We start from the raw sequence: 16767 nt of genomic DNA on the forward strand, positions 1-16767 counted from the left end.
CCTGGTCTGCCGTTAATGACTGCCTGGTTCAGGGTCTCTACTCAGAGCCACCCAACTGCCCCAAATATTCCTTATAACCGGAAACGAGGGACTGTGGAGCTCAGTGTTGGTAGAGGGACCTGCCAGTCCTTTGTGGGAATGTGCCCACTTGGCACAGACCAGGAGCACGGGAGGGACGGACACCCGTGTCCACGGGGCCTGGAGCGGGTCCCACCCTCCCCCAACAGCCCGCTCTGCTGCTGCAGCCCTTCAACCTTTTCTGCTGCCAGCTCTGGCCGTTTAGTCACCACCCCCATGTGGGGCAGGCCCTGCTCTGTCCCTGTGACAGGGAGGAATGAGGTGGGAGGTGAGATCTCTTGGCCATGGGACGCCTGCTGTGTCCTGATCTCAGATTCGGTCTTGGTCTTGGGAGGATGACACAGAAGGAACAAGAGGGCTTTTTCCCTGTGAAATTCCGCACTGCTGTCATTCCAAAGGGCAAGTGAGTGTGCGCCAGCGGGGCTGCGGGCGTTCTCACGAAGGGAGCCGGGTCCTGCACACCTGCGTTTGTTTGGGAGCAGCACAGGGGAGGGCCCATGGGAAGAGACAGTCTTGGGAACAAGCTCAAGGCACCTCCCCTACGGGACCACGCCTCTGAGGTTTTCTTCTCCGTCCAGGGGCACCCCAAACCCCTGCAGTCCAGCCCCCTTCTTTGTGGGATTTGTTCTCCTCTAAGAGATGGCAAGAGCAGCGTGTCAGAGGCATTCTGTAATTGTTGGCTTTCTATGGCTTTTTTAATTCAGCAGTTAATGCGTTTAACTCGAGACACACACATACACTGTACATCATAACCCAATATGCACAGCACTGAGAAATAACTTACCTTTCCCATCTGCAGTGGCCCCGGTGGCTCCTAATCCGTTTTCCTTTCTAACCAAAGCATGGGTTTCATGACCTCCTGATGCTTCACGCTTCCATCTAATCCCTAGAAGCTGATGAGCTCCCAGGGGGGAGCTGTTTCCAATGGGAAGAGGCAGCCCCCTGAAAACGGGGTTCTCCTTCACCCCACCTGCCGTCTCTAGTCTTCTCCCAAGAAGACACCCCACAACTTGGACCTGGGGGGCCGTGGGGGTTACTAGAAGCTGCAGGCCATTTTTCCTCGGTTAGAACTCGCAGAACTTGGGGCACCCTCTGTCCCCGGCCTGCAGTGGGGCTTCAGAAGAGGGACCAGGTGTGGGACCGTCATTTAGGAAGCCTTAAATACAGTGAGACTTCGTAACAAGTAAATTGACTTATGTTAAAGGCTGGAAAGGGAGAGATCGCCTGCCTCCCCATCTCACCAAAAAGAGAAGGAAAGAAGCCATCGATAAGCCATCTTCTGCCCTCCCGCTCTGCTGTCTTCCCTGGCCAGGGACGCGATGAACGTTGCACCTTCCAGACCCCAGATCGGTGTGTGTTTGCCAAGGAGGCTGTCCACACCTGAAGGCTGGGGCCCCAGCCCTGCTGGCCCCATTCCCTGGGACAGGCCACCCTGTTTCCCGAGGGACAGAGGGACCTTTTGAGTCTGCTCTGTGCCCGGCCACCCGATGGGGAATGCACAGCTGCCCTTCATACCCTCCTCCCATGGAGTGTCCTAACAGGCGGGCTTCTTGGTCATCTTTCCCGTTGGGCTTAATTCATTGATTTAACCTCTCATTCAAGTTGATGGAGATCGTTCTGATTTCATGGCACTTGGTTCACAGCAGCTCCTTTCTCTGAATCACTTTTTGAAGTTCAATCTGGGCGGTTCCCGCCGGCACCGCTGCCTCCCCTGCAGGAATGCGTTACCTTCCACACTGCTCAGATACACGTAAGGCAGGTCATGGCCTTTCCAGCGCCCATCCCGTCTGAGACAGCAGAGACGCCCTGCAGTGCGTCACTGACCTTTCTCAACAGCCAAAGGTCAGTTCAGAAGACCAAGAAGCTGGCACCACTGAGACAGGTGATGGGCTTGGGTCCTGCACCCTCCCACCGTTTACTGCACTGAGGGTGTTCATGGACCTTATGAGGTCTGAGCAGGTGGTGAATAAATACGGCCCTGCGGTGTCCGCAGGGCTGTCTCCAGCTGCACTTTTCCTTCCTTTCTGGCAAGCACCTCCTGCGCTCCACACGTAAACTCGCCACAGGTAAGGGGCTGCCCAGAGCATCTGCCCTGGGCCAGGCTTGGATTCCTTGGCTCCCGTGGCTGCCTGGGACACTCGCCAGCCACCCTACCTGGACCCTGCAGTGCCTGGGGAAGAACTGCAGTGGGGAGCACCCTGCCCACCTCGCCCCAGGCCCTGCACCCCGCTGCGCACCCCAACCCAGGCCCTGCACCATCCACTTGGGCACTGCAGCAAAAGTCAGGTGGTGCATCTCCCAAATACCAGCCTCAGTCATCCGAGAAGATGGGCTTGCATGGTTCGTTCATAAGAATGAGCTCTCTCTTCTGAGATGATTTCTGAAGAGGGGGTCAGTAGATTCAGGGAGGAGATTTGCGGCGGGTCTCAGGAATCTTGGAGCCTGGGGCCCTGAACAAGTCACTTAGCTGCTGTGTGCCTCAGTTTCCCTACTTACCAAGGAGCAAAATGTGCTGCATCTGGCCAACATTCTTTTCCGGGAAAACGTGCGAGGAGACCAAGTGTGTTACTGAGCGCGGCGAGAAGCCCTCACGGTGCTGACGGGCAGCAGGGACCTCCCGGGGACCCAGAGGGCAGCCCTGGGCTCCTTCCAGCAGACACTGGGTTTCTTTTTGGATTTCAACCAGGCAGTGTCGGGTGGCTGAAGGGAGAGAGCAGAGTATAGGCCGTATGGTGGGGGTGGAGGCTGAGCATGGAGTGAGACCCCGGCTGGCCACTCACTGAGCAGCTTGGCCTCTGAGCCCAGCCAGACTCCTCATCCACAGACTGGGTGTTGCGGCCATCACAGCCGAGTCGGTAAAGGGCCTCGCCTCGTTCTGTGACGTGCAGAAAAGGATTAGTCCGTGTGGCTGATTGTGCAGAGGAGGATGTGGAGGAGGGGTGGGCAGCCCTAGCATTCCCGGACATGAAGGCTGCATGTGAACATATGTGCGCAGGCATGTACCCACTCACATCTACACAGGCACGCCCTCACTCAGCACCCACGTGTCTCACACTCAGCCCACATGGTGGAATGGGTTGAGCTATGGCGCACGAGTGCACTTACTGCCGTATCTTGAAGGCTTTTTGTGTGACTGTTTTATAACTTGTGGTGTTTTTAAATAGCTTTATTGAGACAGTGTGTGCATGCTGTAAAATATATTCCTCTTAAGCGAACCATTTAATAAACTTCAGAGCATTTAGAAACTGTGCAGCCATCACTGCCATCCAACTGCCCCCAGAGGAAACCTCGCCCCTCTGCAGTCCCTGCCACCAGCTCCCTGGCCCCGAAGGTGCTGCCTTTGCTGGACGTCTCAGAATGGAGCCAGGACTTTTGCGTCCAGCGTCTCCCTCGCAGCGGGATTTTTTAGACCCATCCCTGTGTCAGTTCTGCCTTCCTTTTCACCATGGAACAGCATTCCCACATTGTTTTCTAAAACCTGTGCTTTGTGGACTTAGGTCTCCAAAGCTTGAGTTCTAGAATGTTCTCAGCAGGCCCATCTCATGATAGAGGATGGAAACCAGCTGTAGAGTAGAAGGGAGAGTTGGGCCGAGGAGGACTCCAGGGCTCAGCCCTGAAGAGACGCAGGTGGTGGCCTGTCTTCCTCATGGCCTTGCCTGTCCACTGCCTGGCCCTGACATCACGAACGTGGCAAGACAGCCTCTTCTGTCGCGAACACGCCAGTCGAGAAGACAAGACATTCAGAGGTGGGGTCTGTGTTGGGGCCTGGTCACGCCTCTTCTTTCTCCGGGTGCAAAGTTGTCTTCCTGATGAGCTGAGTACAGAGGTTCCCGCGGTGTCCCCTCGGTGCCCTGGCGGGAGGTGCTCACAGCGACCACCCTTGCCTTGGATCTTCAGCATGTTTTCAGGAAAAAGCCGCACTCTCCCAGGAATACGACGGGGCTTCCCAAGCCCAGATCTCCCTGGCATTCAGATGGACGGTGGCCTTCACTGGAGCACTGAGCCTCAACTGTGGGCCCTGAGACCCCGGGTGGGAAGGAAGGAGCTGAGGCCAGGGACGTCCTGCTTTGACAAGAATCCGTTTATTGTGTTTATCAATACGAATGTGGAGGTTTCCGTTGCTTTTCCTTTTCTTCTCACTAGTGATGTTTGGAGCCCGTTGGCTCCAGGTCACCTGTAACATGCCAGCGCCCACACACACCAGCACCTGCACACATGTGGGGCACCATCGCTTTGATCATGAGTGCGATCAGCACAACTCCCCACTCCACCATGTCCCTGGCTCTCCCCACCGAGGTCCTGGTGCCTGTTGTCCCCTCTGTGCTGTGTGTGGCGGCGGTGTTCTGCTTCCCCCCGACCCCCAGCCCCCGCCTGCCCTCTGCCACTGTCCTGCGCCCAGGCATCCCTGAGAGGTGCAGCTGCCGCCGCCCTTCCTGATACGCCGGCACTGTGACTCCAAGCAGAGGCTGAGGGCGCCCAGCATGGGGACGAGCTGCCCAGGTACCAGAGCCAGTGCCAGGGCCGCGAGAATCCAGCCTCTGCTCTCTGGGGCTGTTTTTTTTACCATTTTAAAAAATTTCTATGCTCTCGGCTAAAGGGGTCCCCACATCTTTCATAGTCAACAGCTCTATGTTTGCTGTGGAGAGAAAAGAGACCACCGCTGCTGTCTTGGGTGTGAGTGTGTGGCCTCGAGGGTCTGGGAAGGGCCCGGATCTGAGCGGAGGGAGGGAGGGAGCCAGCGTCACTCCAGGGGCTGGGGAAGGTGAGACCTGAGCCTCCTAAATCTTCTAAACCCACTGGGCCAGGCCTTAAGGCAGCTGGAGTTCGAATTTCCTGAGATGAACAACTGCCCCTCTGGAGGTCCAGACCTCTTACTAGAGGAAGGTCCCAGAGCATCCCAGACTCCATGACAGGAAACCGAAGAGCGCATGGCTGAGGACAGAATTCTGCAGCCCAGGCCCGTGGGAACTGCATCTCCTGACCTGCAGTGCCCAAAGGTCTGGGTGCTCCCAGGGCCAGGCAGATTCCTGGGGACCCTTCCCCTCCCTAACACTGTGCCAAAGAGCTCGAAGGCATTGCTCATCTCTGCTGAACAGCAGCCAGGGCTCCAGGCCCTGCGGGAGTGCCCCCACCCCTCATGCTGATGCCCCCGTCTGCTGTCCACCCGAACCAGGACCCCCTTCCTGGCCTTCCAGCCGCTACAGGCAGGAAGGGATTTGCTGGCCCTAGGCAAGGAATGAAGTGTCCTCAGTTTCCAGCCCCTAAAGGGAGCAGGGTCCCTCCTGGCAGAACCTGTCCAGGAATGGCCGCTGTGTTGCTTCCTAAGCTCAGGAGCAGATGCCACAGGAGGTATGTGGGGCAGGCTGCCCGCCCAGGCTGCCTTCCTCCCGCCCTGCTCCTCCTCCCCTGCTGCTGCTCCATCATCCCCAGTAGCCCCGGCTCTGGCATCTGTGCCCATGGGGTTTGCATGACCCCCTCCACGTTATAGAAGAAGGAGCAGGCACTCTGAGGAGCTAGGGGTTATCGGGTAGGGGAGTTGGGTCCTGTCTCCCCCAACCTGGGTCTCATGAGGTCCACACCGCGAGGCTGGGTGCTGAGCTGCCCTGCATGGGAGCGCTGCGTGGCCGGTGCCCTGAGGTTGTTTATTTGCATTCCAGGCGCCCTCCACACACCCAGCTATTTGCAGCTCTGACCCTTGCCCTGGCTTGGCCACGCTGGATTCCCAGCCCGGGCTTTCCTCTCAGTTCCCTTCCCAGTGAGCAACTCAGCAAGGGCGGTCCTGGAAGGCACAGCTGTGATCTGGGAGGTGCTGAGCATCCACCCGTGACCCATGGCCGGGGAGGGCCCAGTCATGTCAGCATGGCAGTGCCCCCAAGAGGGTGGGGCATAGACCCCGCCCAGACAAACCCTGACACGTTCCCTCCTTCAGGGGCGCGATGGATGGAGCCCAGTCCTGAGAGGCCTGCATGCAACCGGCAGGAGCCGACCCTGGGAATGGACGCGATGGCCTCAGAACACAGGGATGTCCTCGTGCTGCTGCCCAGCCAGGAGCAGCTACGGCTGGCCGTGGGGGTGAGTAGGGCCCTGGGTGGCCATGGGGGTGAGCAGGGCCGTGGGGGTGAGCAGGGGTATGGGGTGAGCAGAACCTCAGGACACAGCCTGTGTACTGAGAAATCCCTGGACCGCCTCGCTCTGCTTACGCCAGGTGCCTGTGAGGTGTCGGACGGTCAGCCCTTTTACTGGGCCTGTGAAGGAAACATCACTGATAGACGTTGCTGTGAGAAATAAGTTTATGGTTCAGCACATCTTTCCTGGGAGCGCTGAGGGAAGAGCGCCAGGAAGCCGGTTTCCAAGGGGTAGCTCCTGTCTTGTGTTCAGACGTCACTGTCTCTCTGCTTCTCTCTTTCCTTTTCCCCCATTTTGTCTACCTGTTTTAGTTGAGTTTGTGGGGACAGGAGTTGAGAGAGTACTTTCATTTTAATGATTTATGTGGATAATGAAAATGTGCAATTAAAATTAGAGTGGTTTGTTAAAGAACAATGACTTTCTGTATAGCTAATTTATAAGTGCTACTTGGAATGAAGTATGACTTGCTAGTAATATCTTGGTTCAAGTCCCCTGGGAATCTCCTGTCTGCCTGGAGATAGAGTTCTGTGTTTAAGTAAATGCCCATATCTATGTTTGTGGCAAAATCTCCCCCAAGACTCTGTGTCCCCACCTGGCAATGGGAAGCTGGAGTTGAGCTAATGGGGGGTGTCCCGTAGTTTCCTGGGGTCCCCAGCGATGCCTCAGGCTTGGGGGAGGGGTCATAAGAGGACCTGTTGCAGGGAAGATGCTGTGGCTTTGGCCCCCTGCCCCATAAGAGCTGGAACTTTTATGTTTCTTGCACTGAACTTCACAGTAAGATTTTAACTGAGGGATCGTGCAGCCAGAACACAGTGAACCACCTGGGTGAATCATGCTCGTCTGTTGTTGACTGAGCCCCCTGAAGTGCCTCTGCAACTCCTGTGGCCCCTGCTGGGCCCGGCAAGTTGGCAATCACTGCGCCCACTTCCTATCAGGGTGTGAGCACTTCTGTGTCCGCAGTTGGACAGGAACCCTCTATTGGGGTATGTGTGCATCTGTGTCTGCAGTAGGAGAGGAATCCTCTATTGGGGTGTGCACGCATCCATGTCTACAGTTGGACAGGAACCCTCTAACGGGGTGTGTACTCGTGTGTATCTGTAGTTAGACAGGGAACCCTCTATCGGAGTGTGTGCAAACCTGTGTCTGCAGTTAGACAGGAACCCTGTATTCAACCAAATATGTGTCAAGCCCAGTTATTAGAAAGGGATGGGCTGAGAAGACCATCACTGAAGATCTGTGTTACTGCCATTGTGGGACCTGCCCTTCACCACGTTAAACAGACAATAATCGTATTCGTCTGTTCTCATGCTACTAATAAAGACATACCCAAGACTTGGTAATTTATAAAGGAAAGAGGTTTAATTGACTCACACTTCCACATGGCTGGGGAGGCCTCAGGAAACTTACAGTCATGGCAGAAGGCACCTCTTCACAGGGTGGCAGGAGAGAGAATGAGTGCCCAGCGAAGCGGAAAGCGCCTTATAAAACCATCAGATCCCATGAGAACTCACTTACTATCATGAGAACTGGATGGGGGAAACCGCCCCCATGATTCAGTAACCTCCCACCAGGTGACTTCCACAGCATGGGGAGATTATGGGAACTACAATTCAGGATGAGATTTGGGTGGGGACACAGCCAAACCACATCAATAAGGAAGCCAGTCTTACAATAACTCAGGATTAACTCAGGATGAGTAAGCTGGATACCTCATTTGACTTGAGACTGTACAAATGAAGAACTGCAAAATGGCCTCCTGCAGATCCAGCTGCCCCAGCTGTGCCCTGCTGTGAGATTTCCTCCTGGAGCCCCAAGTGAGGGTCCTCGGGAGAGTCTGAAAGCAAAGCACACAGCTGCTGGTCTGCACCATCGGTCACAGGCTTGGCGCGCTGCAATTCCGCCGGAGAACGCCGCCTCTCCTGCCGGGTGACCACAGATGCGCCCTAGAGCTGCAACGGACAGGACTCAGGGAGAGCTCTGCAGGGGATGCCCGCCAGTCGCATCCATGCCGGGGCCAAACAGGTGTGAAGTAGCGTCATGTGCGGGACACCGGAAATGTGGACACAGGACGCCGGAAATGTGGACACAGGACGCCGGAAGTGTGGACACAGGACGCCGGAAGTGTGGACACAGGACGCCGGAAATGTGGACACAGGACGCTGGAAATGTGGACACGGGACACCGGAAACAGGGACACGCACCAGACGCTGGGTGTTTAGAGGCTGCTGTCAGAGGCTCAGCTGTAGGGACACTGTTGGGATCACTCTCATCAATTGGGCGATGGATGATGAGAGACACCGATGCTCACGCTCATGGCAGACCAAGCATTCATTTGTGCTGTGCGAGGACAGAGCCCAGAGGGCGGCCCTGGAGGTGACGCTGCACATGTGTCCCTGACTGATCTCGGGAAATCCTCACACCAGGGACAGACAGTGATGGAGGGGGCAGCCCTGATCCACCGTCTAGAGCACCCCACCCCCTCCACCCTCACTCCCCTGCACTCACAGGTGCTCTGATGGGCATGAGGCTGGTGTTTAGCCTTCAGCTTTGGGAGAGAGTGAGGGAACCAGACCTGTTAGCTGCAGGGAGTGCCTGACTGGGTGGTCCCCCTGGTGCCCCGCTGGGCCTTGGTTGCTCAGGTGGCCTCCCTGGGGACAGGTGCCAGCCCCTCCCTGAGCCCCTCCCCACCTCTTTTGCAGGTGAAGGCCACTGGCCGGGAGCTTTTCCAGCAAGTGTGCAACGCGGTGAGCATCAGAGACACCCAGTTCTTTGGCCTCTGTGTGGTCAGAAGTAAGCATCGCTCAGGCCTCACCTGCAGAAATGCCCAGGGGCCACGTCTGCCGGAGGTCAAGGGGGCGGGCGCACCACACACATCCATAATGTACACAAATATTTACACATCTCTCACATGTACACATGCACACACCACACATGTGCACAGTTACACACCACTCATACTTGTACACATGCATACACCACACAGGTACAATTACACACCACTCACACATGTACACATGCACACACCACACATATGCACAGAATTACACACCACTCACACATGTACACATGCACACACCACACACATGCACACAGTTACACACCACTCGCACATTTACACATGTACACACCACAATGCACACACACACCACTCACACATGTACACAATCGTGCACTACACACATGCACACAGTTACACACCACTCACATGTATGCATACAAACACCACACAATACATACACCACATACATACACCACACAATACACACAGTAACACACTACTCATGTACACATGCACACAATTACACACCACTCACATGTACACATGCATAGACCACACACATGCACATACACCACTCACACATGTATGCACGCATGCACCACACACATGCACAGCTACACACCACTCACACGTACACATGCACACACCACACATGCACAGTGCCGATTGTGCTGTTCTGAGGGGCCGTTGGCTCCAGGGGCTTCCAGGAAGCCTCTGTGCAGACGCAGGCTCCTGGATTTATGTGAATTCTTACCTGGAGTTCTAGTACACGCAGACGGCAGGTGGGGGGACGGGGCCAGCCCCCTGGGCTCCACAGACCCTTCAGCCGGATTGCGTCGCATGGAAGAGCCGTAAGAACCCGAAGGGCTTCATGTGCACTTTTTGCTGCCCCAGGAAGTGAGTGGCAGCGCCTGTATCCAGTGCTGCAAAGGACTGGGGGCTTCTCATCTATAGTGGGGGCTTGAGGTTGGCAGCACAGACAAGCCCTGGCCCTCTCTCCCCGCCCAAGCCAAGGGAGGCTACTCGGGGCACGGACAGATGGAGATGAAGCTCAGTGCTGACCAGCGGTGGCTGAGTATCCCCCTGCCTTGCTGCCTGAGGAGGAGCAAGACCTCTGCCTGAACCGACCTCTCCCAGGCTCCCCCAGAATAAGCCAGCCTCTGTCTAGGGGAGTGAGTGAGCCAGGGTGTCCCTGCACAGGACACCGGGACCCATGCACCATCCTCCCAGGGTTTGCAGCGCCTAGTCAGGGGCTGTGAAGGGAGCGTGAGATTTTAGTGTCCAGTTCATGCGTTTTACCTTTTCTTGAACTTTGTGGCCAATAGGCTGTGTGTAACTTTTATTTTATTTTTAACAGTCTTGTTAAATCTTGCACTATTTTAGCTACAAATGCTGGCCTATTGTCTGACTTTAAAGTTAGAGGTAGTCTAAACCTGGAGATAATGTCTATTAACAGTACTTTAGTTACTTCTTATACTTGTTCTGTCCTGGTGGGGAAAACTTTAACTTACCTTGAAAAGGTACAAACAAGCACTAGCCTGTACCGATAGCCTCCAGCACGGGGCAGTTCTGTGAAATCTGTAAGCAAGTTTTCACAAGGTATGGCTCTTTCCCCTGTTTAAGTTTCTTAGAGGAGGGGTTCTTCTTCCCCCACCGCCCCGCTTTATAACTCTATTTAGTGGCTTAGCCTTCAGTGAGAAAATGGAATCCAGATACGGCAGAATCTGGCTGCTTTTAACTTCTAATGTGACCATGGGTTTCCGGGAGCCTGATGGGAAGGTGCCTCGTCTTCCCTAGTCTTGTCTTTACATTTGTTAGCTCCTGTCAGCCTGAACAGGTCAGTATTTGGCTCCTCCAAGGTACGGCAGCCCTTGGCTGATGGCCTCTTTGTCTTGTGGCCTTGGCCGTTTCCTTTATTGCCTTTTGAACATTTACCCTTCTAGTCTCCTTTCTTTTTGCATTTCGCACATTAATCTCTCTCTAGCCTTGTCTGGCTCTTGAATCCTTGCCTAACTTGACTTTTTTCACATTTATATCCACGTCCACATCTTCTCACATTGCTAATTTTTTTATAAGAGCTATTGCTAACAGATTGGCTTTTTTTCTGAAGTCTTTAATTTACTTTTTTTTTTTTTTTTCTTTTCTGAGTTTTCTTGCTCTCACGGCCAGTTGGTGGGGTCAGGCAACGGCACGGGCCCTGCCCCCGCCCACGCACTGGTGTCTGTCTCTCCTGTTTTCTTCTGATGCTCTTTTTCACGTTTACTCTTAGCCTTTTTTTTTCTTTTGCTCTTTTCCAGTTTTGTCCCTTGGTCACAGTTAACATACACCTTGGTGGCCACTTTTCTAGACTAGGTGGTATTCATGCCTGCAGCTTCTGCTTGATGTTACCTGGGTTTGCTTTGCAAATGAAGTGTTCACTATATACTGATTTTCAGCAGCCTCAGGGTTAAATGGGCTGTAGAGCCAGAATGCTTTATAGAGTCCCTTCTAAAACTGACTTAGGTTCTTGTCAGCTCCTTGAAGCATTCCTGAAATCTTTTTATATTACTTGCTTTTTTCTACCAAGTTTTAGCCTCTGCGGAAGTGCTTCTCAGTACCTCTGCAAACGCTGAAGCTGAGTTGCATTCTTTGGGTCTTTCTCCCCCTTTTTCCTAGAGTTTAACAGGCGCTTTTCTTTGTATAATTTTCCATGCACTTGGAGGGTGAAACAGGCATACCGAGAGTCAGTGTAAATGTTTACAGTCTTACCTTTACTGAGTTCTAAGGCCCAAATGAAAGCAATGAATGCAGCTTAACGACAGTGTCCAGGGTTACCCCCGCATACTCTGCACATCTCTCTCCTTATGGGTTGATGAAGCTGTTCCCGCCCACGTATAGCTCCTAGTCTACTGACGCCCAAGGATGGTCCCGGAGGTCAGGTCTGCTAGAGTAAACTTGAGTCCAACAACTCTACACAGTCATGCTTGACAGGGCTCTAGCTGCCGAGAGCAAGGGGGGGGTTCAGGATGTTTCCAGTTTAGTAGATCAATGGTTGAAAAGGGCTGATAGATGAAAGTCTGTTGCCCCCACCTCCCCCACCCCGGATGTAGGCCTGGTCATTATAAGAGACAGGTCCTCGAGTCTCCCTGAGAGGCATTTGCATAGCTTGAGCAAGACCAGATCCTAGACGGCCCGCTTGACTATCTTGACTTCCTTCCTTGGCCTCTGGAGGCTCCGATCCTCCCCTTCGAGGGGAGACCTGGGGCGTGTTAGCTCCTGAATCTCGTTTCTGAGGGGGTTGTTGGCCTCGGTAAAGCGGGGTAGGCTGGGACACATGGAGAAAGAATTTCTATTATCTCTGGCGGCTCCTGCAAAGCTGGCTTCTCTTGCTGTTTCTGGGACTCCCTTTTTAATTCTGTGTCTGCTGGTGAAGCTACTCTTACTTTTACTTTTGGCTTTTTTGCAATAAGCTGTTAAACAGGGCTAAATTTATGCTGCTTTTGTCTATATTATATTTAACCGTGAGTCAGTATAAAGGAATTTGATCTAGGTACACTGGCTGTCCTCCGACCCCTGTCACCACCTTAAATACATAGCTGATTGTTCTCTATCTATAGTTCCTTTGGTGGGCCATAACACCAAAAGAGGGCAGTTCTAATTCACACAGAGTTCTTAACCTCTAGGGGGTTAACTTAACTCTATGATCTCCTGCAAAACCTTCCTTAAGGTTCTGTAACATGCATTTAATAGAATAAGTTTTGATGACTTGATAACTTTCTTTTTTTCTTTTTGAATTTTTTTTTTAACACAGTTCCTAGCGGAGTGGGCTTACTTTGTGTCTGATCTATTTTTTTCTCGAGACAAAACAACATTCACACTACAAGAAAGAAAGGGTAAAAGGTCATTCACTCATCTAATTCACACTAAATCAAAATCAAAACTAAAACCAAAGTGTTGTTAAAGGCACACCTGTTCATCAAGCAATTTAAGCCAAGTTAAAATCAGAACCAAAACCAAAGTGCCAATAAAGGCACGCCTGTTTATCAAGCAATTCTAGTCAAGTCAAAATCAAAACTAAAACCAAAGTATCAAGCAATCAATTCAAGTCAAGTCAAAAACAAAAACCAAAGTGCCGGTACAAGCACGCCGTGGGTGATCAGGCCACGCTTCCACTCAAATGGAGTAGGCAAGTCCCAAAGACCAGTCTTACCAAGTTTCAGATGTCCGGGTTTTAAGTGCCAGTTCCTTCCTGGTGTTCAGCCACTGCGTTGATCCTCCGCGGGGCCTGCTGTGCACTGCTCTGACGAGACGTTCCACCAGGGCAAATGCCTACCCGGGAGCACTCTCAGGATCCGCATCACTCAAGCTGGCCAGAGTCCCCTGCAGGGATGCTCTATAGGGCAGGCATAAGCTGCCTAAGGGAATGCCTCAACCGTCTGTTAATCGGTCAGGGAACCAAGAAATGGTTGAGCCGCAGACAAAACTCCTCAGACACCGGATTAAAGAAGGAAGAGGTTTTTTATTCGGCCGGGAGCATCGGCAGACTCACATCTTAAGAGCTCTCCGAAAAAGAAATTCTTGGCCATTTTAAAGGCTTACAACTTTAAGAGGTCCACATGAAAGGGTCGTGATAAACTGAGCAAGTGTGGGAAACATGACTGGGGGCTACATGCACCAGCTAACAGAACAAAAAGTTTTACAATGCTTTTTTCATACAGTGTCTGGGATTTACAGATAACACAAGTAGTTTAGGTCAGGGGTTGATGTTATTATTATTACTTTTTTTTAACTCCTAGGGCCGGGTGGTGGTGCCAAGGTTGTCTGGCTATTTATCTTACTTTGGTTTCTTTCTAACTTTTTGCTTTCTCTCTCCTCCTGTCTTGTGAACTAGGCAAGGTGGGGGGAGTAGTAGTGGTCTCCATCCGTAATACCACCACAACCTTTTGTGTTTCTCTGTGGAGTCGGGTCTCATTATGTTGCCCAGGCTGGTCTCAAACTGCTGGGCTCATGCAATCCACCTGCCTCTGCCTCCCAAAGTACTGGGATTATAGGCATGAGCCACCGCACCCAGCCTGAGTGTTGCCCTCGTCTTAAGAATGTCTTCACGGTGACATCTAGACTGCCTTGACCATACAGTGGGGCACTGTGGCTGGGCTAAGAAGGGTGCACCCATCACCAGAAGTGATGATGTCTGCTGTCCTGCTTTTAGAGGTGTGGAGGTTTAGGGGACAGTGACGATTCTGAGAAACAAGTGGCTTTGTCTTCCAGATTGGTGTTGCTGCAGGAATTGTTCTCATAGTGTTTGAGGTTAAGTACTAGGAAGGACTAAGCTTAATGAGTTCCTTTTCTCTCCTTCTCATGGTGATTTGAGGTGGAATTTGGAAGGATACAGTAGGGTGATTTAGGTAATGAACGTACAAATAAAAGGCCTTTTGCTGACCTTACTGAGGCAAAGCTAACCCCAGATCCTTTAGCAAACATTGCCCAACATCTGCTACTCATGCTGCAAACACTTGTGTTCAAGCTCGAGTACCCAAATGGTGAATTCGGGGGAGTCAGGACTAGAGAATGGTGATCCAGACCTTTTCACTCAGCATTTGCTTAGACCAGGCATTGGCAGAGTTTTTCTGTAAAAGGCCACATAGTAAATATTTTGACTTTGCAGTATGAAAGCAGCTATGGACACGACGTAATAGAATGATTGTGGCTGTGTTCCAACAAGATTTTGTTAACAAGAGCAAGTGGCTGCTGGGGTTTGGCCTGGGGCCCTGGTTTGCTAACCCCTGGCTTTGAGGGTCCTTGGCCTGTTATGGCGTGGGGTGGGGACTCCCCTAGGAATGGCCTCTGCAAGCCTGGGCCTCCCCGTCTGTGAGATGGGAGTAGATAACAGTGACATCAGGTTAAAGATGTAGGGATTGGTTCAGAGTCTTTAGCACAGAGCATGGCACGCAGTGTCCAAGCAGTGAGTTGCTTGATTGTTACCGATGAGGCCAAGTGTTTGATCCTCCCTGACACAAAAGGCAACTGGGGCTGGTGACACCCTGGAGCCTCCCCCTGGGTCTAAAACCGTCTAGAAGAGCCGGGTACTAAGGATTAGAAAGACAGGCAGGGCGGAGAGTGACTGAGCCATGCGCCTGGCCCTGCAGCCTCCCCTCTGGGTCTAATGCCATCTAGAAGAGCTGGGTACTAAAGATTAGAAAGACAGGCAGGGCGGAGAGGGGCCAAGCCAGGCACCTGGCCCTGTGATACCCTTTCTACAGGCCTCCGTAGGTAAGTCTTCCTCACTGGTGTCTTCCTTTATCTGCAGAACGTGCGAGCCCTTGGGGATGGAGTATCTTCACATGTAATGCAGGTGGCTGTCAGGGAGTACTGCCATGTCTGGGACTAACATTTCCCTGTGGCTTTTATTCTCAGGACTGCAAGTTTTCTAATATAAATAAGAGTAGACAGTGCTCTGTATCCATGGGTTCCGCATCCTCGGATGTAACTAGCCTCATGTTGAACATACTCAAAGTAATAACAATAAATAGTACAACAATAAAATAATACAAGCTTAACAATACAGTATAACAAAGATTTCCACAGCATTTACATTGCATCAGGTTTTATAAGGAATCTCGAGATGATTTAAAGTGTACACGAGGATGTGTGTAGGGTACACGCGAACTCAACACCATCCCCGGGTTTTGATATCCGAGGGGCGTCCTGGAACCAATTCCCAGCAGACACGGAGGGATCATGCGTTGTTTTAAGTCACAGCATGAAGGGTGTCTCTCTAGGCTTTATTTTCCTCTCTAGGAAAATTGTTTAATATTTCCAGGCCATAAAGAAAACACATGGTGGCAAATATTTTTAAAATATAGAAACACCTAATTTAGAAAGAAGCATCTCTCATAGTTTCCAGGGAAACCAGGTTAACAGGTAAAACTCGGATCATTGACTTGAAGTTGATCAACTTGGTACTAGATTATAGACATCTCTATTTTTATTGATTGATGATTGACTGATTGATTGAGACAGGGTCTCACTCTTATCACCCACACTGGAGTGCAGTGGCACATTCATAGCTCTCAGCAGCCTTGAACTCCCAGGATCAAGCAATCTTCCTGCCTCAGCCTCCTGAGTAGCTAGGACTACATGCATGCACCACCATACCCGGCTAATTTTTTTTTCCTGTGTTGACCGAGGTCTCATTATGTTGTCCAGGCTTGCCTTGAATTCCTGGCCTCAAGCAATCCTCCTGCCTTGGCCTCCAAAATTGCTAAGATTACAAGCTTGAGCCGCCGCATCCAACCCTGACATCTCTATTTTTCAAATGACTCATTCCATAGCTGAGAGACAAGTGCCTGGGTTGCAGAGGAAGAGGGGAGGGATACATGTTGCTAAATTGCTTTCCCAAAGGGCGTGCCTGGAGCATGTGCCAGTTTTGAATATCAGCTTGTAATATTCCTGCACGCTGGAACATCGTTTTAGTAAGCAAGCATTTGACACCCGCACGTGTGTTAGGATGCTCTTTGCGTTGTCGGCCGAGAAAAGCCCCGTACACAGCATCAGTTGGAGACACACAGTTTTCAGCTGTGCGTCTCTTCTCTCAAAGCCACACTCAGTTTTGAACAAACGGTGACACCTGAGAAGCATGGTGACCACTCTGATGAAGCCTTTTGTTTTGCTTTCAGACAATGAGTATATATTTATGGATTTGGAGCAAAAGCTCAGCAAGTACTTCTCAAAAGATTGGAAGAAAGAAATATATGAAGTAAGTATAGAGTGTGGGGTGGGAGAGGGCAGGGCACCACGGTGGACTG

General features: G+C 52.0%; 1 protein-coding gene across 6 annotated transcripts in view; it reads left to right on the plus strand.

The window, feature by feature from the left end:
- Window positions 1–16767, plus strand: part of FRMD1 (FERM domain containing 1) — a 47238-nt gene that overhangs the window by 17219 nt on the left and 13252 nt on the right. For 4 of the 6 annotated variants that reach the window (XM_033234202.1, XM_033234204.1, XM_033234206.1 and 1 more), the window contains exons 2-4: window positions 6008–6150; window positions 8904–8994; window positions 16639–16718. In XM_033234202.1, the coding sequence (XP_033090093.1) occupies window positions 6008–6150; window positions 8904–8994; window positions 16639–16718 (314 nt within the window). Of the gene's footprint in view, window positions 1–6007; window positions 6151–8903; window positions 8995–16598; window positions 16719–16767 lie in introns of those variants that run through there. The other 2 variants (XM_033234207.1, XM_033234208.1) reach the window with 2 other exon arrangements.

This window comes from Trachypithecus francoisi, unplaced genomic scaffold, assembly GCF_009764315.1.
Source record: "Trachypithecus francoisi isolate TF-2019V2 unplaced genomic scaffold, Tfra_2.0 Lachesis_group15, whole genome shotgun sequence".
Lineage (NCBI taxonomy): Eukaryota > Metazoa > Chordata > Mammalia > Primates > Cercopithecidae > Trachypithecus > Trachypithecus francoisi.